Source organism: Mastigoproctus giganteus, chromosome 3, assembly GCF_048544385.1.
Source record: "Mastigoproctus giganteus isolate SK-2022 chromosome 3, ASM4854438v1, whole genome shotgun sequence".
In the NCBI taxonomy this organism is placed as follows: Eukaryota; Metazoa; Arthropoda; class Arachnida; order Uropygi; family Thelyphonidae; genus Mastigoproctus; species Mastigoproctus giganteus.
The window spans coordinates 172,770,611-172,794,516 of NC_143577.1; the positions used below are offsets into that span (position 1 = coordinate 172,770,611).

The window sequence follows — 23,906 nt, forward strand, 5'->3', positions numbered from 1 at the left end:
GGAGAATTATTGGGAATTTGTATGTATGTACAAATGTTTTGTGGTGTTTTCTTACCATTTCTTCAGTGAATGCAAAGACAGTAACTAAGGATTATTATTATGGAGTTAATTTTTAGTAGAATTAAAAATTTTTATAGTAGAATTAAAAGTTGTAGTAAATCAGACAGATCCAATTCAAAATATTTTTTATTTGTTTGATCAAAGCTATGTTTGATTTACTAAATCTGGGGGTTTCATGGCCACCCCCATATTACATATTTCATGCATAAGAAATTCTACAACTGGGTACTTTGTATATAATATAAACTTATGAAGTATTTATTAAAGCAGAATGCCACAAGTGAATTTATAACCAAAGGAATGTCTGTAAATTAGACTTATTTTAAATTTTATTATTAAATTTGGGCCTGTTATTAAACCAAATTCAAGATTACAGTACATTGATAATAAACCCTTGCAGCAAAATGTAAGGTCGTACACGTGGAGAATAGCAATTCCAGAATAACTTCTATGCTTGGTGGGGTTGAACTAAAAACAATAGAGGAAGAAAGGTATTTGGGAGTTTCAGTATGGTTGGATATGAAGTTCTAAGAGTGCAGTGCAGATAGGTGGCAAGGAAGGCTTGTGGTAGCCTATCAATGATTTATCACATCTGCTTACAGAAGTAGGGAGGTCATAATCCAAGGGGGCAGTAAGCCACTTGGAATACTGTGTTGAGGTATGTAGACTTCATCTAGAAAAAGATATCCTGCTTCTTGAAAGAGTCCAAAGATCAGCTAAATCCAGATGAGGAAAGACTTTGAATATATGGGAATGGGATACAGAGAATATACACTGGTGTTCAAAGAAAGTGCATCACCTAGGAGTTTCACATTTCTAACCCTTTTTTGCGATGGTATGTTACATTAATGATTAGCATCACAAATAGAAATATAAACAAAAGATATTTATTAATAGTTCAGGCAAAGCTAAGTAATATTTGACAGGTGCTCTCAAAATATTCCAAAATGAGCATTTGCAACCTTTATACAACAGTTTTGGTAAACACGACAATTATGGCTGAAATGTTATCAGAAGCCCTCAACTTGCTTCATTTTATCATTTTAAATGGAAAACAAATTGAAAAGTTCACCAGGTGCAAACTAATATTTAGTTGAACATCCTTTGGCTCTAATGACAACAGCACACTGTCGAGGCATTGACAAGATCAATTTCTGAAGATAATCAACTGATTGATAGTTTGTGGTTCCAAACAAATTATGGCTTCCTGAAGTTCAAGAAGTGTCTTTGGTTTCTTTTTGGAAACTGCAGATTCCACACAATGCCAACAGTTCTCTATAGGATTCAGGTCCGGGCTGTTTCCTGGCCAGCTAAGAGAGTTGTAATAGACTGTTCTTCCAACCATATTTTCACCTGTAACAAATGTAAACACATTACTGCCGAAACTCTAATGCAGAAATGAAGTTAAAGTAACTACAGAAGTGCCTATTTACACTTTTCACCCGATGACAAGGAGCAGAGTTGTCCTGAAAGATGCAGTTACTTGGCAGGTTGAAATGGTCTCTAATGGTTGGCAGCAAGACGGAACCTTTTATAAACTGCAGGTGACTTACTCCATGATAGGAAATGCACCCCATATCATTTGGCTGGTAGGGAATTTCACTGTAGACACCATACAGTCTGGATGGTATTCTTCACCATGTCTATGGCGAATGGGAAGAACATACAGGAGTGGTGGCAAGAACATACAGGAGTGGTAACAATCGTTTGTCTTCCATCAGAGCCATCCAAGTTGAATTTCTTCTCATCCGAGAAAATAACTGACTTCCACTGCTCGGGGTCAATTTGACATGCTCCTTACACCAAATTAATCGGGCCTTTTTCATTTTTTGTGTGAGGATGGGTTTCTTCTTAGGATGATGGGCTACAAGTCCATTTTGAAGAGGCATCTTCTGACTGTTACTGCACTTGCTACCACTCCTGTATGTTCTTCCTTAACGCTTAACAGTTTTTAAGGCATAAGCACTTCAAAATGCAGTCCTGTTTTGGCATAGAGACTTGTTTGCATACAGTTCCTTAATAGACATTAAGCTTGATATACCTTCAATAAGATATAAATCTTCATTGATAAATATACAAAACAGCAATGGGCCCAAGACCAAACCCTGAGGGACACCACTAATAACATTAGTCCACATAGAGCAGTACCCATTGATCATCACTCTCTGTCTTTTCTCACTCAACCATCCTTTTATCCATTGTAGCAACTTGCCCTTAACGCCATATGGCTCCAATTTGTACAGTAGTCTTCCATATGCAACAGTATCAAAGGCTTTCCTGAAATCCAAGTATAGGAACTCCCTGACTTACGCAAATTCGACTTGACGTAAGTTTTTACCGGCTGATGAAAACTGAAAAAAAATATGGAAACGTATTTAAAAATATGGAAATGCATCTGTACGTATAAATGAAGGTATTGTGAAAATATTGTAATGTGAACCCTATAACATATTTTTTTTTTTTGTAATTCGTTCCCAAGTTCTTGGAAGATGAAAAATTCGTTATATTACTAAGCTATTTATCTCTCTAAAAGGTCATATTTATAATGGAAATTGTACTACCCTTTCATTGTTATCATATGTTCCTGTTATAAGAATCAATTTTTGAACACCTTTGATATTTTTCTCAAGCACATTTCTGAAGGTCACGACCAAAAAACAATAAAAGCAATTTGCACTTTCCAGTTTATTGGGCTTTTAGTGCAATCTATTATAATGCGTAGTAAACTTGATCTTATTGCATTTGCGATAATACTGATAACTGGAATTCTGTGGGGGAATTCCATAACGGGAATTCCATAACTGATAACGGGAATTACATTACGGTATTATGGTGAAATGTGTTCCCCTTCACTGAAATCTTCAATCATAAAAAAAAAAACAAATTTTCAGAATATTCTCTTCATTCCTATTTACAAAGTACTTATTACAACGGTGAAGGGAAAGTGCAAGTGCTGGCTCTTCATTCCTATTTACTTATTACAATGGTGAAGGGAAAGTGCAAGTGCTGGCAGTGTTAGGAAACAAAACAAAATTGATTTAGAAATGAAGATGATTAATTAAGAAGTAGTACAAAGTAGGACCAAGTTTGTCATCTATTGTTGCATGGAATAAGGTCGCTGCTTCAGCAGTGAATACTATTTTAAGGGATAGTGCGAATATAAAAGAACATGTTAAAGGATCAACAGTCAATACAAAACAGCATTCAGGTGCTATATCGAAGATGGAAAAGCTATTAATAATACGGATGGAAAATCAGATTCAGGAGCAAGTGCCCCCGAGTCCAATGGCCATTCAAGCAGAAGCAAGAAGTATTTATGAAGATAAGTACAGCAAACCCCGAGCCAAGTTCATGGCAAGCAACAGGTGGTTTAATAGGTTCAAGCATTGTGCTGGTTTCCAAAACATTAAAGTATGCGTTGAAGTCGCCAGTGCCGATTGTGCAGCTGCAGAGAAATTTTGTCATGTGTTGGAAAAAATTATTTATGAAGGCGATTATTCAATGTAGAAAATTTTTAACGTTGACGAGACTGCTCTGTATTGGAAAAAAATGCCGGATCGAACATACATTGTCAAAGGGGAAAAGACAATGCCAGGTTTCAAGGCTTCAAAAGATACGACCACGCTCTTTCTTGGGGCTGATGCAGCGGGAGATTACAGATTAAAACCACTGCTTGTATACCATTTTGGAAATCCTTGTGCATTTAAGGGCATCAATCAAGCCACCCTACTCGTGCATTTCCGATCGAACCAGAGACAGTAAATAATAATATCTCTTTGAGGATTGGTTTAAATGCTACTTCATTCCCGAGGTTGAAAACTATTGTAAAGACAGTGACATTCCTTTCAAGATTTTGCTTCTATTAGATAATGCTCCTGGACATCCTATGCATCTAGATTATTTCAATTCAAATGTGAGAGTCATATTTCTACTGCCAAACAAGATTTCACTCATCAAACCTATGGATCAGGGTGTTATTTCGAATTTAAAAGCATTATTTATGCTCAACATTTGCTCAGGCATTGTCTGCAGCAGACGGTGAGAAAAATTTTATGTTGAGACTTTTGGAAATCTTACAGTATTTACCATTAAACATTAATAAGGCCTGGGCGGAAATTATTAAAGTTGTTTAAATGGCTCAGGGAAGAAAATATGCCTATGGCACTTAAAAGGGAAGATTTCGAAAGATTTGAAAAGGAAGAATCATGTGAAGAGGTTACGGATAAGATTGTGAAGGTTGCAGAGCTACTTCAGTTGTAGGTTGGTGCCAAAGGTGTGGAGTTAATAGAGGAAGAAGAGAAGGACTTATCTAACGAAGAACTTATTGACCTGCAGGCACCGATAGGGAAAGAAGGAAATGCCGACGAAACTCAAGATGAACCAAATGAGGAGCCAAGGTGCTTTGTCAGAGAGATGGAATGGCATTTTGTGAAATTGCATCGGCAATGGCTAGGTTTGAGAAGATAATGAATCCTGACAGTGAACGATTCTTAAAAGTTAACAGAGGGGGTGAATGATATGTTTGCTTGCTATAAAGAAATCTATGATGAAAAGAAAAAAAAAAAAGCCACCCCCAGTCATCCATTAATGTTCTTTCGTAAGGTTGAGGGGCCAACCCCTTCTAAACCTCCACAGCCCTCAACCTCCGTAGCGGTGTACTTATCAGCTAAAGATGTCGATTCTGTCAGTGATGCTCAAGAGGTAAAACTTATTGACATTATGCCCGTCTCCCCTCTTTTTTTGTAATTTTATAATTTTTAAATTTTTTAAATTGCAGGCTTTTGTAATTTTTCCTGTGCATAGGATAAAAATTGAATAACAATAAATAATTCTATTCACATGTATGTTCATCGAACATCTCTTTTTTATGTAATTTGGAATTCCAACTTACATAAAATCCGACTTACGTAGAGTTCCACAGAACGCAACCCTTACGTTAATCAGCGAGTGGGTGGCTGTATAAGATATCAAAATTAATGTTTTGCGTCCAGTTCATTTGTGACCACATCATAGTATCCAATCAAATTGGTCAGACAAGACTTCCCCTTGACAAATCCATGCTATGTCTGAATTATTACTGTTGTCTTGTCTAGATGATCCTGCAATGCTTCTTTAACTAGTGACTCCATTATTTTCCTTGAAACATATCAGATCCCCCTTTGTGAATTGGAGATACATTTGCACATCTCCAGTCAGTGGGATCTTCCTCCCCAAGTCAAAGGATGCTCTCATAATTATGGCTAAGGATTTGCTTACTTCCTTTGCCGTATCGACCTGCAGGCAGCGATAGTGAAAGAAGGAAATGCCGACAAAGCTCAAGATGAACCAAATGATATAACTGGATAGATCCCATCCACTCCAGGTGCTTTTCTTATGTTCAACTTCAACAATTTTCCTCCATTTTGCTCTCACTTATTACAAAATCGTTTAACTCCCTGTTACAGTTTGATAAACATCTGGCCATTTCTTCCTTCGATAACTCCTTGTGCGAATGTAGGTGCAAAATACTCGTTTAGTTTGGCAGCTATCTGAGAATGATCATCTACAGTCAAACAATTGATATCAAGTGGACCAATTTGATTCATCCCCTTCCTTTTAGAGTTTATATAAGTAAAGTAAAAAAGTCTTTGCTATTTTTCTTTGCATCCTTTGCGGCGCCTCCGTAGCCAGGTGGGCAGGAGCAGCAGTGCGTATCACACACTTCTTGATTAGACCGGGGTTCGAGCCCATCACCACCAGATACGGAGGATGCAGAAAGGTCAAGGAATGACCACCGCATATCCCGGAGCAATATGGCCTTAGATGCTAATGCTCCTAAAAGCCAAATAACAAACAAACAGGCATCCTTTGCCAAGGATTTTTTCATAATTTGTCTTTGCTTGCCTAACCTCCTTTGTGACTCGATTACAGACTAGCTTGTATCTGCCATAGGCTTCTGTGTCATCTAAAAATTTATGTGCATTCCATGCATTTTTCTGCTCTGCCACAAGTCCCCTTAGTTCATCTGATATCCATTTGTGACTGAACCTAAAGAAGTATTTCTTATACAGATATATACAGTTATACCCAGATATTTAATATCTGGGTATAACTGTATATATCTGTATTTGAAACTATGGACCCCAGTACTCCAGGCCCATTTGTCACTAAGTATTTCTTAGTTGGATCAAAAAGCCTAGTTGCTTCCTTGAATGCTTCCCATTTAGAATTTGCTGTTGGTAACATCATCAGGTGGTCCCACTGTACAGAAACTAAAAAAATTTCCAAGTCCACTGTAGTTGCCTTTACAAAAGCAAAAACCCTTCTCTTTTTTACTCCTGATGGTAGTTACATCATTAAGTAAATCCCACATCAGTACACTGTGACCACTGACACCTAGTGGTTTCTTTATCTGTAAATTCTTAATGCATGAATAATCACTGCTGATAATCAGATCAAGAGTGTTACTCCCTTTTGTTGCCTCTCTAACATGCTGCTGCAGAAAACAAATCATTCAATAAATCCACAAAAGCTTTGCTAATGTGCAAGTGACCAACTCACAAGTTCCGGTCTATATCTGTGAAGTTAAAATCCCCCATTATAAGACACTGATTTACTGGCCCACTCTGTTTCTCTGTATAATTGCGTGTACACCAATGCTAGGAGTTTGGTAAATAAATTTGATGAATTTGAGGTGTTGGTCAAAACATCAAAGGCATATATTGTCAGGATATCAGAGAGGTTGTGTCACACAGATATATGGAATGCAGAACTGGAATTTGGGGAGTGCAATGTGGACAGGAAGGATAGACAGGATAGGAAGGTAGGAGGGGTTATGCTATTAGTTAAGAAACACATAAAATCCAAGGGGGTACAGCCAGTCAACATCGCTGGACAGTGCAGTGTCGAGTCAGTTTGGCGTGACATAAGCACTGGGAAATCAAAATTGAGAGTAGAGTGTGGTATAGGCCTAATGACTCTGATGAGTATAATAAAAAATTGTACAGGGATATAGAGTGGGCCAGTAAATCAGACAGTCTTATAATAGGAGATTTTAATTTCCCGGATATTGACTGGAATTTGTGGGTTGGTCACTCACCCACTAGCAAGGCTTTTGTGGATTTATCAGATGATTGTTTTCTTCATCAGCAGCTAGAGGGAGTAATACTCTTGATCTGATTATCAATAGTGATTCTTCATGCATTAAGAATCTGCAGATAAAGGAACTACTAGGTGGCAGTGATCACAGTGTGCTGAAGTGGGATTTACTCAAAGAGGTAACTACCATCAAGGGTGAATTGAAGGCTCTTTCTTTCGTAAAGGCGACTACGGAAGTCTGAGACAGTATTTAAATTCTATACTTTGGGACCAACTGATGATGTTACCAACAGCAAATTCAAAGTGGGAAGCATTTAAAGAATTAATCTTGGGGGATATCAGAGAGGTGCTGCTACTAGGCTTTACATACCAACTAAGAAATATTGTTCAAGGTTTAGGCCTAAATGGATGTCAGATGAACTAATGAGACATATGACAGAGAAGAAAAATGCATGGGATACATATAAATTAATGGGTGAGATGGAAGCCTGTGATAGATATAAGCTGGTCTGTAACCAAGTCACGGGTTCACATCTGGTGAGTATGGGCTTGGCAAACCCAGGGTCCTGAGCTGGATATCATTATTCTTCCCTTTCTTGGTGATTCCTTTCTACTTTCCTTTCTCTCTTTCAGGGTAATAGCGAATTTTTTTTTTTTTTTTTTTGGCTGGTGCAGCATAAGCGTCAGGCTTTCTTGCACCATATGACTAATAATAATAATTATTAGTCATATATTACAAAGGAGTTTAGGCAGGCAAAAGCAGATTATGAGAAATCTTTGACAAAGGATGCAAAGAAAAACACCAAACAGTTCTTTACCTATGTAAACCCTAGAAGGAAGGGGATTAATTAGATTGGTCCACTGGATATTGATGGTTCAACTGTTAATGTTCCTGCTCAGGTGGCTAACAAACTAAATGAGTATTTTGCTTCTACATTCACACATGAGGAGTTATTCAGCGAGGGCAATGCCAGAGGTGTATTCAACTCTGGCAGTAAGCTAGAAAATTTTGTAATAACTGAGAGTAAAGTGGAGGAGAAATTGTTGAAGATAAAAACAAGAAAGGCACCTGGGGTGGATGGGATCTATCCAGTTATATTAAAGGAAGCAGCAAAGGAAGTAAGCAAACCCTTAGCCATAATTATGGGAGTTTCCTTGGACTCAGGGGAGGTACCCATAGACTGGATGTGCAAATGTGACCCCAATTCACAAAGGAGGATCAAAGGGCGACACAAGTAATTATAGACCTGTTAATTTAACTTCTGTTCCAGGGAAATTAATGGAGGCACTGCAAGATTATCTAGACAAGACTTCAGTTATAGCTTGGACACGGCATGGTTTTGTTAAGGGGAAGTCTTGTCTGACCAATTTGATTGGATACTATGATGTGGTCACAAAGCAACTGGATGCAGGAAATAACTTTGATATCATATATTTGAATCTTAGAAATAGTTTTGATACTGTTGCACATGGAAGACTGCTGCACAAATTGGAGCAGTGTAGCATTGTAGGCAAATTGCTGGTATGGATAAAGGGATGATTGAGTGGGAGAAAACAGAGTGGTAATCAATGGACCCTGCTCTTCATGGACTAATGTTATTATTGGAGTCCCCCAGGATTCAGTGTTGGGTCCATTGTTGTTTTCTGTATTTATGAATGTTATTGATGATGGTATATCAGGCTTATTGTCCAAGTTTGCAAACGATATGAAGGTTGGCAGGGTTGTTAATGACAGTACGCTGCAGCAACACTATCTAGAAAAGTTGAGGAGATTGGTTGAGAGTTGGCAAATGAAGTTTAACCTTGACAAATGTAAAGTACTACATATGGGAAGCAGTAACCCCAGAGTAATGTATCAACTCTGTGGTACTACATTGACAGTGATAGAGAATGGAAAGGATCTGGTTCTGAAAAGGTAATTGTGCAGGCAGATATGAAGTTCTCTAAGTAGTGCAGACGGGCTGCAAGAGTAGCTCATGGTGTCTTGTCAATGAATTACAGGAATTTTTCTAGCCGGGATAAGGAGGTGATTATCCCCTTGTATAAGGCAATGGTCAGGCCATTCCTTGAATACTGTATAAAGGTATGGAGGCCTTATTTTAAGAAGGATGTAGCACTATTGGAACAAGTACACAGAAATGGAACAAAGGGTTGCTCTTACAAAGAAAGGCTTAAGTTTTGCAGATTACAGTGTTTGGAGACTAGGTGCCTGCAAGGTGATCTGACTGAAGTGTATAAAGCTTTGAATGGTTTGAGCATGCTGATGGGATTCTTCCTCTTCCTCAGAATAATCATCTGAGAGGGCATAAATTCAAATTGGGGAAAGACGGTTGTAGAATAGATGTGCGGAAGTTTGCCTTTAGCCAGTTGGTAGTTGATTGGTGGAACAGACTTCCATCTTTTGTTGTGGAAGTTGATAGCCTAAATAAATTTAAGGTTGAGCTGGATAGGTATTTGGAATGAACGGAGGGGTGAAATCGGAGCGTTTTTTTTTTTTTCTTGGCTGATGCTGCATAAGCTTGCTTTCTTTCATTGTATGCTTCTATTAATGCTAATATTAATAATAGTTCATCGTACTCATAGTCATTAGGCCTATAACAAACTCCTACCCTCATTTTTGTTTTCCCAGTGCTTATGTAACACCAAACTGACTCCACATTGCACTGTCCATCTATATCAACTGGATGCACTTCCTTAGATTTTGTGTCTCTTAACTAATAGCATAACCTTTCCTCCTTTGCTATCCTTTCTGTACACATTGTACTCCTCAAATTCCAATTCTGCATCCCTTATATCTGAGTGGCACCACTTCTCTGAGAGGGCACAATATCTGCCTTGTGTGTCTTAACCAGCACCTCAGAAATCATCAAAATTATTTACTATACTCCTAGCATTGATATACATTCAAGTATACATGCACATGTTCGTACTCTTAGTTACTCTAACACAGCCCATATATTTACTTGTTTCACAACCACCAGCAGTTCCTGAAATCCCCAGCAACTGGATTTCCAGGCTGCTGCTCATTCCAATAGAAGCAGTGCAATAATCATTTCCACCTCTGCCTGCGGCTACTGTTATCTATTAGTCTGTGAATTCCCCCAAGCTAACAGTTTTTCGACCCACCTTATAATGCCTTGATAGCATCAGCAAATATTCTTGCACCCCTTCTATTTAAGTGTATCCCATCCCTGTAGAAGCAATCTCTCCTGTTAACAAGCACAGACCATGCTGAGAAAAATTCTATCCCATGAGCCCTGCACAATCTCTCCATGGCCAAAATGATTGACAAGGCTCTCATCATATACTCCCTCCTGTCATTTTTTCTGCATTGACCTGTACTTGCTTAGTAGGTGCCTCTGTAGCCAGGTGGGAAGGAGCAGCAGTGCGTAGCACATGCTTCTTGATTAGACTGGGGTTCGAGCCCGTCACCACCAAATACGGAGGATGCGGAAAGGTCAGGGAATGACCACCGCATATTCCCGGAGCAATATGGCCTTAGTTGCTAATGCTCCTAAAAACCAAATAACAACAACTTGCTTAGTAAATACACAGATCTCCTACACTTAATGTCATTAGTGCCAACGTGTACAACAATATCACCTTTTGTACCCCTAAAAGATGATATCTGCTCTACAATATCATCAACTTTTGTCCCTTTCAGACATACCCTAGTCCTATGCCACCTATCAAATTCAAAATCATCCAATTCCACCTATCTGGAAATATGGTAGAGTTTTTAAATGCCTCTAACTCAATATAGTCATTCTAGAATGTAAACAAAAAATTATTCATTATATATAGGCCAGGCATGTAAAATTGGTTCCCCCCACAAAGTGTTGTCAATTTTTAATAGGTTAAAATGATTAAAAAATATGAATGGTGATATTTAAAGGAGATATACTACTATAAAAATAGAAAAGCTTATACAAACCTTCATAAATGTCACGAGATTGTGAATTTTTGCACAAGATTAAATATGTGAAAATATTTAGTATATTTCTCAGTAATTACACAACAACTTTTTAGATTTGACAGCTGTTTTAGACCAGTGACTTCATTATTAAATTTGGACCTTTGAATTATTGAGCAGATTACAAAAATTCAATGGAAAGTAATAATCATTATATTGCATATTTCCTAGATGACAATTCCATGTGGTCAGTTCTGTTCTTGAAATTTGTTTGGTTCATACTTTGGCATTGAAGTGTAATGTAGTGGTGTCACATTGAAATTTGATCAGGAAAAGTGTGTAAAGTTTGTGTACTGTCTGTCAGTTCAATAACAAGGAGTTTAGTCCCGAATGGATGGTCAAATGGCACATGTTATTTTTACTATAATTCGAAAATAATTCATCACATAGGTGATTTTAGGATTTGCGACCAAACACATTTTTGAATGCATAAAACCGCCAGCCTTGGCTTGGATTAGATTTTGTATTTCAGCATCATTTTGATCCAGTGGCCGAAGGCTGAAAATAAAACTCACTATAGCATTTAGATGACTTGGGAATTATTTTTGAAATTACAGGTTAAACAGTCCTTTTCTTTTAAATGACATTGACAGTATGCACCAGTTTTAAGTTTTAATCAATTTAAAGGTATAGGTGGCACATTGATTAAAAGATTTGGTAATTAATATTAGTAATGGTATTAGTATTAGTAATCCAAATTCATTATTAGTGTATATTTGTAATATTGAATTTTGCTGAATATGCTAACATTCTTTGTGGATTCTAATTTAAATTATAGTAACCTCAAATTTAATAAACAGGTTTAATGTATAGACTTCACTTTGACATTCTGCTTAAATTAATACTCTGTTAATTTATGTTGTGCACAGTGTCTCACAATTGATTACATCAGTCAGCTAAAGCCCTTAACAGAAACCTAAATTGTGTGCATGTCAAAATCCAAAGATGCACACCACTGTCTTTGCCCTCTGAGCAAAAACAAGTGTCCCCAGCAACTCTATGGAAGTAAATATTCCTGTCCTTGAGGCATTGTTGGCTGTGTGTTAATGATGCACCCCGCTCATTTCATCAAGAACCAATCATGAATGGCTCCATCTGTACATGTATAAACAATATATTCACTTCTGTCCAGAACAGTATTCAAGGTGTAAATGCACCTTTACAAGTAACTAGAGGTTAATTACAAGCTTATTCAATAAGTGGTTGCTGTTATATGAAGTCTTTGAATAATAATAAGAAGAGCAGGTAAAAAAAAAAATTTCACAAGTTTTAGAGAATAAATTCATTGAAGAGTTCTCCGCTTAATAAAGTTTATCGTTATTAAGCATAAAAGATACTCGTACCTTTTCTTTTTAGTGTTTAAAAAAATTCCTCTCTTGCTTTATATTTGTTTTTAGGTGGAAAGCACTTAGGAGCTGCAGTTGTAGAAATGTCAGGCATTTCAGGTATTATTGGTGTTGTTAGATTTTTGCAAGTTGATCAGAATTGCTGCATCATTGACGGAACCATTGATGGGTTGTCCAAAGGAGAGCATGGACTACATATCCATGAATTAGGAGATATTTCAAAAGGATGTGAACAGTAAGTAAGTAAATAATATAAAACTGGATTTGTTAGAGTTTATTTGGAGGGGGAAGAAACAGATAAAATTGTATAATTAGATAGTATGAATCAGAACTCCTCTTATTATTTTACTAAAATTGTATAATGTAGCAGTCAGGAACCATTTTGTAATCATGGGCTGCCAGATTTAGATAGTCTTGATCCCTGGTACACATATTTTAGAAATCCTAATTGCATTGCATTGTCTGGGACTCCCTCTTGACCTTGGGGCTCTGCAGCTCCTGTGTCACTGTGCCTCATTAAATCCAGCCTTGGCCATCTAGGTTTTACAGTTAACTGAAAGCAACAAAAAAAATTGATCAAACATATTATGATTCCTTTGTTTGTTTTTTATTAAACATTAATTAAGAATTTTACAAGAACTTTTTAAAAAAATAAACTACTAGCTGCTATAAACAACCAAAACAGTAACTTCATAATGTAAGATGAAGTTGTTAAATACAGGGTTTTATCTAACTGCACAACAATAAAAATAGCATAAATACATATAACCAGTGGTGTGCTGGTATATTTTTAACAACTGGCTCACTAAAAAAAAAAACCAAGACCAAGAATATGTGTGTATATATTTATTGTAAGTTTTACTGATTTACAACAATTAGGAATACAAAAATTTCAAACAATAATAAAATATTCATTTTTTTATTGTAATTTCCATATAGACAATTGATTCTCACAAAATTTTTTTGTTGACTTTTGTATCCATAGCCAATCTATGATCTCAATTCAATGATGATTTGACAAATTGAGTTTCAACCCAATCTGCTAACTCTTTTCCCAAATTATCTTTATTATAAATATTTATTAATATTTAATATATTTATATGCATTAAATTCAATGTGATCTATTGTTAAACTATTTCTCAATCTCTTACAAATTATGTTAACTGAAACCTCTTTCAGCTTCAGCACTACTGATTACAATAGTGCTATCTTTTTAGTTTTTTTGAATTCTTGCATGGATTGGAACATTTTTTGATTCTACACCATTATCTACAAAATCCTGAAAATCATTCAAATCAGTTTCATATTTTAAAATTTCACTTTAATGGTACAATTTTTTTTTTTTTTTTCATTGGCTATCCATGGCGAAGTTAGTTCTTCATAAGCCAAGTAGATAGTTCTAATAAATTAAAATAATTTAAAATGTATTCATCATTATTTCTGTCTGATAAAAGACGTAAATTCATGTGTTGAATTATATTGTCTAATAATATATTCCTAGAAAGAGAATTGAATTTATTATTTTTATTAAATGGAATATCTTTAAATTTATCTGATTTAATCAATTCTTCAACATGAGATTCATGTTTTCCAGTACCAATCTTTAAATTTTCCAGTCTTATTGTGCGTTTGTTTAATTTTTGCACTTTGTGAATGTTAGTTGATCTTGACTGAAGTGCGGTTGAAAGTAATGAAAATTCAAGAATGTCTATCATTAAAGCAAGGTCTTGCAAAAAGTAGTATTAGCTAATTTCTTTGCTAGACTAGAATAAGAAGAACTTAAAAAATGCATATATAATGCAGGATGTGTGCTCCATACAGCAGTAGCAGCTTGTAAACTACATGCACCCATTGTGGTCCCAGTACTCGACCAATTTTAATAATTTCAAGTTCTTTAGCTACAGTTTCTAGATCGGTTTGATTTTTATTACATTGGCGATGAATTGGGAATAATTTTATTTAAAAATATTTTTAAATTATTAACTTGTTTTATTTCAAATAGTGCATTGTCGAGTGATTGATAATTGCAATCGATGAGTTTAACAGTGCCAAATGACGATTTTAGAAAAATTTTCTAACAACTTAGTAGTTACTCCAGCCTTTCTTCCCAACATTGTATGAGCACCATTGTGGATTGAAGTGTGTGCTGCTCTACAGTTTATAGCCATTGTCAGTTTAACAACTGGCTTGCAAAATTCTTGAAAATTTGACAATCGGCTCATGCGAGTTGGCTCCAGCACACCACTGCTATGGGTTTTTGTGTTACAGTTTAACAATGCTAAAATAATACAGCTTATAAGCTAAATTCATAACAGCATACACTTGAACAAATTAAACCCTGACATTCCATTTTAATTTTAATGGGAGAATGTGATTAATTTCAACTGCAAGAAAGTAGATATCTGTTGGAAAGTTGGTGACTGGTAAAGAGCGATGCAAATTATTATTTTGATTTTACATACTTTATTCTTGGAAATTTGCTCAAGTATATAAGTACTTATAAAAACAACCTTGTTTCATGTCTTTTGATATTAGGAAATTTTGAATCTGAGAAATATTTGTAAAATTGCTCCGGAGTGCTTGAATGGAAGACATCTTTCATTTCATCATTAGTCTGCATATCAATGAGTTCAAGCTGATAAATTTCAGATATACAGTGGAGTCCGGTTATTTGGGCCACCGGTTAATTGGGGCAGCCGTTTATTTGGGTCAAATCTTAAAAAACAGAAACCAATTGAGAAAATAGCCAGGGTTTACTTCACTTAATTGGGACAGCATGCCGTTTATTCGGGACAGGAGACCGCAGCACTGGAGATTATCCTACGATTGTCTCTGATGGTACCACGTGGTTCAGTCAAAATTCTGCAGGGCACAACCATAAAACGATAAAAACAATTAGCAGTCACCTGTTTATTGGGCTTTTCTGTTAGTGAAATCTATCATAAACGGACAGTAAACTCGATCTTACTGAATTTGTGATAATACCGACAGCTGAAATTCTGTGGGTTATTATGATGAAATGTGTTTACACTTCCACGAAATCTTCAATCATATAAAAAAATTAATTTTCAGATCTTCTCTTCATTCCTATTTTTTAAAGCTTTGTAACTCGTTACTCCGTTCTCACTTGCATGTATCGTGTTACTTTCAATTTGCGTATGCCGTGTTCTTTGTTATTGATTGCTTATCTTTTTACTGTTTTAAATTTTACTCCCCCGCACACAAATGTCAGTGAACAGAAATGTCAACTAGTTCATATGTACATGTTACAGTATGTATTAATTATTCCGATTATCATGTATATTCTTTCGATTTTCACGTATCATTTAATTTTTGTGCTTTTATAGCCTGTGGATAATATTCCTCCTATTTTTGCTAATTAGAATCGCTGTTTAATAGAATTAAAATTCAATTCACAAACGTGATCGCAATGATCGGCGTTTACTGCACATCGTATAGTGAACGGTACTTTACTATGGTGAGTTTGTCGTAACGTGATTTGATTGTACAGTGAACCAATTGTAAAGAGGGGTACATCGTATTTTTAATTATTTACGTGAAACTTTGGATAATCGGGGCAGCCGCTTAATCTGGCCAAAATGCACTAGCCCCGATGTGTCCCAAATAACCGGAATGGACTGTATCTATTTCAAGGATGAAAGGATTCTGAAACAAGCAAAGATCATTGGAATGTTCAGAATCCTGAAATTCCTTCTCCAAGAATCCTAACATTCTACAATGTTACATAACTATGCTAGGGGGAACTAGGGAACATGGAACAGGTTTCCTTCACCCAAAAGGTTTAGCAGTGAGTTTCATTTGGAACGATTTTACATCTGAAAACATGCTATAAACAGTGTGATAATTTGATCATATAGGTCGGGTGGCCAACGAGTCGATCGCGGATTTAATTTCAGTCGATCACAACGAATTTCAAATATACAGTCATCCCTCGATTTGTGCACCTTGTTTTTTTTTTTTTTTTTTGTAGTTGTTCGCGCATAGGCTTCTGTGGCCATAATGCACCTCCCAAGGTTTTTGCAGTACTTTGAACCAAGCCTGAGGCAGGAATCGAACTCGCGACCTTTGGGTAGCCAGGCAGGCACTTTACCCACCCGGCTAGCCCGGTCGGCTGTGCACCTTGTGCAATGAAATTTTTGAGATGGCAGATCGTGGCACATTTTGAAGGAAAAAAGTAGATCGCATCACAAATTAAGTTGGCCACTCCTGATATAGGTGTTGGGTAATATTGGCTAAAAAGGCTAAATCCCATGTCTAGATCTTATAACCTGTAGTTAAACTTTCCTTTTTCTATGAAGAAAATCCTGAATTTTGAACTTGGAATGAAGAATTGAAACAAATAATTAATGAGAAAAAAAATACCTATAAACTGTTCCTACAAACTAAAAACCTACATGTACACATAAAATATAAAAAGCTTAGAGCAGAAGTCAGAAAACTAACCAGAAGAATCCGACGAGTTGACTGGGATAAATTTGTTAAATCTTTAGAACGTGATATCACGGGCTCACAGAGAAGAGGTTTTAAAATTTTAAGAAATTACAACTAGACACAAATGATCAAATAAAAACCAACTCCATCTCCCAAGCAGAATGGAAGCAACACTATTCCAAACTGTGGTTTAACCCAGGCACTAGGGAATTGGAAGATGAATCTGTGGTAACCAAAGATGAAGAAAATATAACAATGGAAGAACTAGAGTTAATATTACAAAAATCAAATAACCGAAACAGCCCAGGCATAGACAATTTGAATGTAGAACTATTTAAATATGGGGGCACCTTACTAAAAAATGCACTACTAAAATTATTTAACATCATATGGCATAAGCAACAGATATCCAAAGATTGGGAAACAGGAATAGTAATCAATTTACACAAAAAAGGCTCCAGAAATAACCCTAACAACTACAGAGGGATAACACTGTGTCAACTGCTGCAAAGCTATACTCTAATATACCAAAGAATAAACTTAATAAATACAGTGAACTAAGAAACTAAGAAATACTTAGAAGAAGAACAATGTAGATTCAGAAAAGGGAGAAGCACAATAGATGCCATTTTCTCACTACAATAAATTTTGCAGAAAAGAGAATTCAGTCTACCAACATTTCTGCTGTTTATTGATTATGAAAAAGCATATGACAATGTAAACCGAGAAAAACTTTGGCAGATTCTATGTGAAGAAAATATCCCAACCCAACTCCAGAAAGCGATCCAAAACCTATATAAAAACTCAAGTCTGTATAAAATATTCTAATGGCCAACTATCAGACCCAATTAACGCCAATAAAGGAGTCAAACAAGGAGGTGGACTATCACCAAATTTATTTAATATCTACATCAATAAAATTCTTAAGAATGGAAACATACAATTAACAAAGGAATACAGTTGAACAACAGGAATAAAATCCAAACTATATTATATGTTGATGATCAAGTAATAATTGAAAAATCCAAAGATGAACTACAGATAGCAGCAAATTAACTTAATAAAATAGGTAAAATGTACGAGATGAAAATATCCACCTAAAAAACAAAATCAATGGGATTATGTGGAAAAAACATACAAAGAGTCAAAATTGTTATTGATGATAAAATAATAAAACAAATATCTGACTTCACCTATTTGGGAAATTTAATATCAAATGAAGGGAAAGACATCTGCACTAAACTATGAAAATATAATAAAATGAATGGAACGATTAAACGCCACTTTGGAAAACAAATGACAACTGGAACAAAATTACTACTGCACAACATCACTTCAAAACCAGCTCTTTTCTACAGCTGTGAGACTTGGGTCATAAATAAGAAAGATGCACACAAACTAGAAGCAGCACAAATGAGATTTTTAAGACCATTATTAGGCTTTACAAGACTAGATCACCAAAGAAATTTAGATATCTGTGAATAATTAAAAGTAGATAACGTAGTAAATGACATAAAACGGTATCAGGAAAAATGGATCAGCCACATAGAAAGAATGAACCCAGACCAGATCCCAAAATTAGCCTTTAATTATAAACCTACAGGTAAGAGAGATGTTGGTTGACTAAGACAACGATGGCGAGATCAAGACTACCTCCAAGAGCTACAGCAGAACAGGTCTTAAAAGACCTAAGCCGGACCAAGTTCATAATGATGATGAAATCCTGAATTTTGTGGATTTCAAAGAAGCTTTGGAGTTTCTTTGAAACTCCAAAGCTTCTCTTCACAATCACTTGACTTCACTGTAGTACAGCACATTTTTGTACTCTCTGCTTTAATTCCAATAAAAATCATGGAATTGATAAGTTTGGTACAGATTTTCTTACTAAATTTACGGTTGGCATAAAAATATCTCTTACTGATTCTTAATTCATAACTAGATAGTATGAATCAGAGCTGTAATACTCAATATGTTCTACGTTGATAATAATATTAGTAAATTAATAAGAGGAGTTTACCTCAATATAGTACGTGGAACACTTCCGTATGATACCCTCCAGAAATTAAAACGGAAAAAACGAAAAAATCGACAACTTACCGGTACATTAAAGTAAAATATAAATAATTAAAGTAAAATATAAATAATTAAATAATCAATTTAACACAATTCAAAATCAATTCAAAACAATTAAAATTCAAATTAACGCAATTAAAAGAATCTAACGAAAATATTCAAAACGATTTTCCTTCCTGAAGCTGACAATGCTTTTCGACCGACTGTCGTGATCACAGGAATGAAAATTCACACAAATGTCGTTTTTTCGTTTTTTCCGTTTTAATTTCTGGAGAGTATCATACGGAAGTGTTCCACGTACTATATTGAGGTAAACTCCTCTTATTAATTTATTAATTCATAACTATGCTGCATAATGTTTGTTGTATGATTTCTTGGGGAAAGATTTGAATTGGAGCACTCTTCAACACAACATCTAAATTTCCTCAACTATGTTTTAAGGACACTGTGGCAGTTGATGGTGTGAAACACTAAACACTGCAAACTTCTATTCAATTTAAGTGAAAACTGGTGAGGAATGGTGCACCTAGTTGAATCTACTATAGGAAGAGGAGGGAGGTTATCTTCAAGTCAATTATAGTATTTAATGGCAACCAAAGTTGTTAAAATCCTGTTTAGTGTGATATTTGTGAATAAGATGTCAAACTGCATTTGAATATAATATACTAGCTTGAAAGGTTCCAGTACTTTGTAAGGCTGTAAGAAAAAAATTGAATTTTTTTTTTTTAAGGATAAGCCAGATGAAACCACACCACATTGTGAGCCATGTGCTTAGCATTAGCATTAGTAGAGGCATTTGATGCAAGAAAGCAAGCTTATGCAGCATCAGCCAAAAAAAAAAAAAAAAAAACCCACTTCCACTTCACCCCTCTGTTCGTTCAAAATACCTGTCCAGCTGAGCCTTAAACTTATTTAGGCTATCAACCTCCACCACAAGGGATGGCAGTCTGTTCCACCAACCAACCACCCGCTGGCTAAAGGCAAATTTCCGCACGTCTATCCTACATCTGTCTTTCCTCAATTTGAATTTATGCCCTCTCAGGTGATTTTTCTGAGCTAGAGGAAGAATCCCATCAGCATTGAGCATGCTTAACCCATTCAAGGCTTTATACACCTCTATCAGATCACCTCGCTGGTGCCTAGTCTCCAGACACTGTAATTTGCAAAACTTAAACCTTTCTTCGTAAGAGCACCCCTTTGTTCCATTCACTAATCTTGTTGCCCTTCTCTGTACTCTTTCCAGCAGCTCTACATCCTTCTTGAAATGAGGTCTCCAGGCCTGTATACAGTACTCTAGGTTGGCCTGACCATTGCCTTATACAATGGAATAATCACCTCCTTATCCCTGCTGGAAAACTTCCTGTACATCATTGACAATACTCCATGAGCTACTCTTGCAGCCCGTCTGCACTGCTCAGAGAACTTCATATCTGCCTGCACAATCACCCCCAAGTCCCTTTCATTCTCTACCACTGTCAGTGTAGTACCACAGAGTTGATACATTGCTCTGGGGTTGCTGTTTCCCATGTGTAGTACTTTACATTTGTCAATGTTAAACTGCATTTGCCACCTCTCAGCCCATCTGCTCAACCTTTCCAGATCCTGTTGCAGCAGCATAGTGTCAGTAGTGTCCTTGACAACCCTGCCAACCTTTGTATCATCTGCAAACTTGGACATTAAGCTTGATATACCATCATCAATATCATTTATAAATACAGAAAACAATAATGGACCCAACACTGAGCCCTGAGGGACTCCACTAATAACATTAGTCCACGATGAGCAGTGTCCATTGATTACCACTCTCTGTCTTCTCCCCCTCAACCACCCCTTTATCCATAGCAGCAATTTGCCTCCAATGTCACACTGCTCCAATTTGTGTAGCAGTCTTCCATGTGCAACAGTATCAAAAGCCTTTCTAAGATCCAAGTATATAATATCAAAGTTATTCCCTGCATCCAGTTCTTTTGTGACTGCATCATAGTATCCAATCAAGTTGGTCAGGCAAGACTTCCCCTTAACAAAACCATGCTGTGTCTGAGCTATAACTGAAGTCTTCTCTAAATGATCCTGCAGTGCTTCTTTAACCAGTGCCTCCATTAATTTTCCTGGAACAGAAGTTAAGCTCACAGGTCTATAATTACTTGTGTCAGCCTTTGATCCTCCTTTGTGAATTGGGGTCACATTTGCAATTTTTCCAGTCTATGGGTACCTCCCCTGAGTCCAAGGAAGCTCTAATAATTATTATTCCATTGCTGCCTCCTTTAATATAACTGGATAGATTCCATCCACCCCAGGTGCCTTTCTTGTGTTTATCTTCAACAATTTCTCCTCCACTTTACTCTCAGTTATTACAAGATTCTCTAGCTTACTGCCAGGGTTGAATACACCTCTGGCATTCCCCTCGCTGAATAACTCCTCATGTGTGAATGTCGATGCAAAATATTCATTTAGTTTGTTAGCTACCTGAGCAGGATCATCAACAGTTGACCCATCGATATCAAGTGGACCAATCTGATTCATCCCCTTCCTTCTAGAGTTTACATAAGTAAAGAACTCTTTGCTGTTTTTCTTCGCATCCTTTGCCAAGGATTTCTCGTAATCTGCCTTCGCCTGCCTAACCTCCTTTGTAACTTGGTTACAGATCAACTTGTATCTATCATAGGCTTCTGTGTCACATGTTAATTTGTATGTATCCCATGCATTTTTCTTCTCTGCCATATGCCTCATTAGTTCATCTGACATCCATTTAGGCCTAAACCTTGAACAGTATTTCTTAGTTGGTATGTAAAGCCTAGTAGCTTCCAAGATAAGTTCTTTGAATGCTTCCCATTTTGAATTTGCTGTTGGTAACATCATCAGTTGATCCCACTGTATAGAATTTAAATACTGTCTCAGTCCACCGTAGTTGCCTTTACGAAAGCAATACCCCTTCCCTTTACCCCTAATGGTAGTTACCTCTTTGAGTAAATCCCACTTCAGAACACTGTGATCGCTGCCACCTAGTGGTTCATTTATCTGCAGATTCTTAATGCATGAAGAATCACTACTGATGATCAAATCAAGAGTATTACTCCCTCTAGTTGCCTCCCGAACATGCTGATTTAGAAAAAAATCATCCAATAAATCCACAAAAGCCTTGCTAGTGTGTGAGTGACCAGCCCCCAAATTCCAGTCAATATCTGGGAAATTAAAATCCCACATAATAAGACTCTCTGATTTACTGCCCCACTCTATTTCTCTGTACAGTTTCTTATTATACTCATCAGAGTCATTAGGCCTATAGCACACTCCTACTCAATTTTGATCTCCCAATGCTTACGTCACACCAAACTGACTCGACACTGCACTGTCCAGCGATGTCGACTGGCTTCACTTCCTTGGATTTTATGTGTTTCTTAACTAATAGCATAACCCCTCCTCCCTTCCTATCCTGTCTGTCCTTTCTGTAGACATTGTACTCCCCAAATTCCAGTTCTGCATTCCTTATATCTGTGTGACACCATGTCTCTGAAATCCCAACAATATCTGCCTTTGATGTTTTGAGCAATACCTCAAATTCATCAAATTTATTTACTAGACTCCTAGCATTGGTGTACACGCAAGTATACATGCACCTGCTCTTCCTCTTAGCCACCCTAACACAACCCATGTGTTTACTTGTACCCCAATGATTCCCAGCAGTCTCTGAAATTTCCTGCATCTTATTTTCCAGGCTGCTGCTCATTCCAATAGAAGCAGTGCAAGAATCACTTTCTCCTCTGCCAGTGGCTACTGTTAATCTATTAGTCCTTGTATCCCCCCCAATCTAGCAGTTTTCTGACCCTCCTAACACTGCCTTGATAGCATCAGCAAACATTCTTGCACCCTTTCTATTTAAGTGTATCCCATCCCTGTAGAAGCAGTCTCTCCTGTTAACAAGTACAGACCAGGCTGAAAAAAATTCTACCCCTTGAGCCCTGCACAATCTATCCAGGGCCGAATTGATCGACAGGGCTCTCATCATATACTCCCTCCTATCGTGTCTGGGCAGAATTGCAGACACTTTCAAATTCAACCCTAATTCACGGCTTTTTTTCATCAGTGACCTGTACTTGTTAAGTAATTCCGCTTCCTTATGTTGTGATAGTTGCATAATTTCTTTAATAAACTGATGACATGTAAATAATTTTACCTTCTGCTTCATTTGTTCTAAGAGACTTCTTTTTTTCAGTAAAGAAGTCACTGAGGAAGAATGAAATGTATTTTGTAGTTTTAAACATGTAGTTTTGTTATAGTTTATTTTAATCATATGCATTTATCTATTTGAATTGAATATTCTAAAAAATTCACTTATTTTAAAATGAAATTATTACTTTTGATGTGTAATCAATTTTGCATTACAGAGTTGGAGATCATTATAACCCAACATTTAGCAAGCATGGTGGACCGCATGATACTGATAGGGTAGGTTTGCTTCCTTAAATAAGTATCACATTTTTTATACACAGGAGCTTCAGATTTAATCACTGGAATTGAAAATTTGTTCAAATAGCATAAAAAAAAAATTAACAGAATGTGAACCACTGTTTGCATTAATTCAAAATTGTTAAGTTATGAGGCATTATTTCTTCTTTTAATCATTAGTTTTCATTAGAATTCTTTGTGTACAGTGCAGTATTTGAAGTGTTATTTCTCCAGATGTTAATTTAATATTTTTGTCTTTAAATTGTTGTGATTATTTGGCTGTTGAACATAAATGACTTGGTCCCTCAGGCTTGTCACATTTGATCCCTCATGCAGGCTTTGTCACAGACATTGTTTTAGGTATTGACGGTTACTGCTTGTTACCTTGGAGACTGAATTTCTTTACACGAGGGGCAATTGAAAAGTTCATTACCTGATTGTGAAAGGATGGTGGTAGTGTTAAAAAAATTTCTGTACT

General features: G+C 36.4%; 1 protein-coding gene across 2 annotated transcripts in view; it reads left to right on the top strand.

Annotated features, from left to right (window-relative positions):
• Ccs (Copper chaperone for superoxide dismutase) overlaps positions 1–23,906 on the top strand; it is a 50,714-nt gene that overhangs the window by 13,163 nt on the left and 13,645 nt on the right. For both annotated transcript variants that reach the window (XM_090370763.1, XM_090370764.1), the window contains exons 3-4: positions 12,508–12,691; positions 23,368–23,428. In XM_090370763.1, the coding sequence (XP_090226889.1) occupies positions 12,508–12,691; positions 23,368–23,428 (245 nt within the window). The remainder of the gene's footprint in view (positions 1–12,507; positions 12,692–23,367; positions 23,429–23,906) is intronic.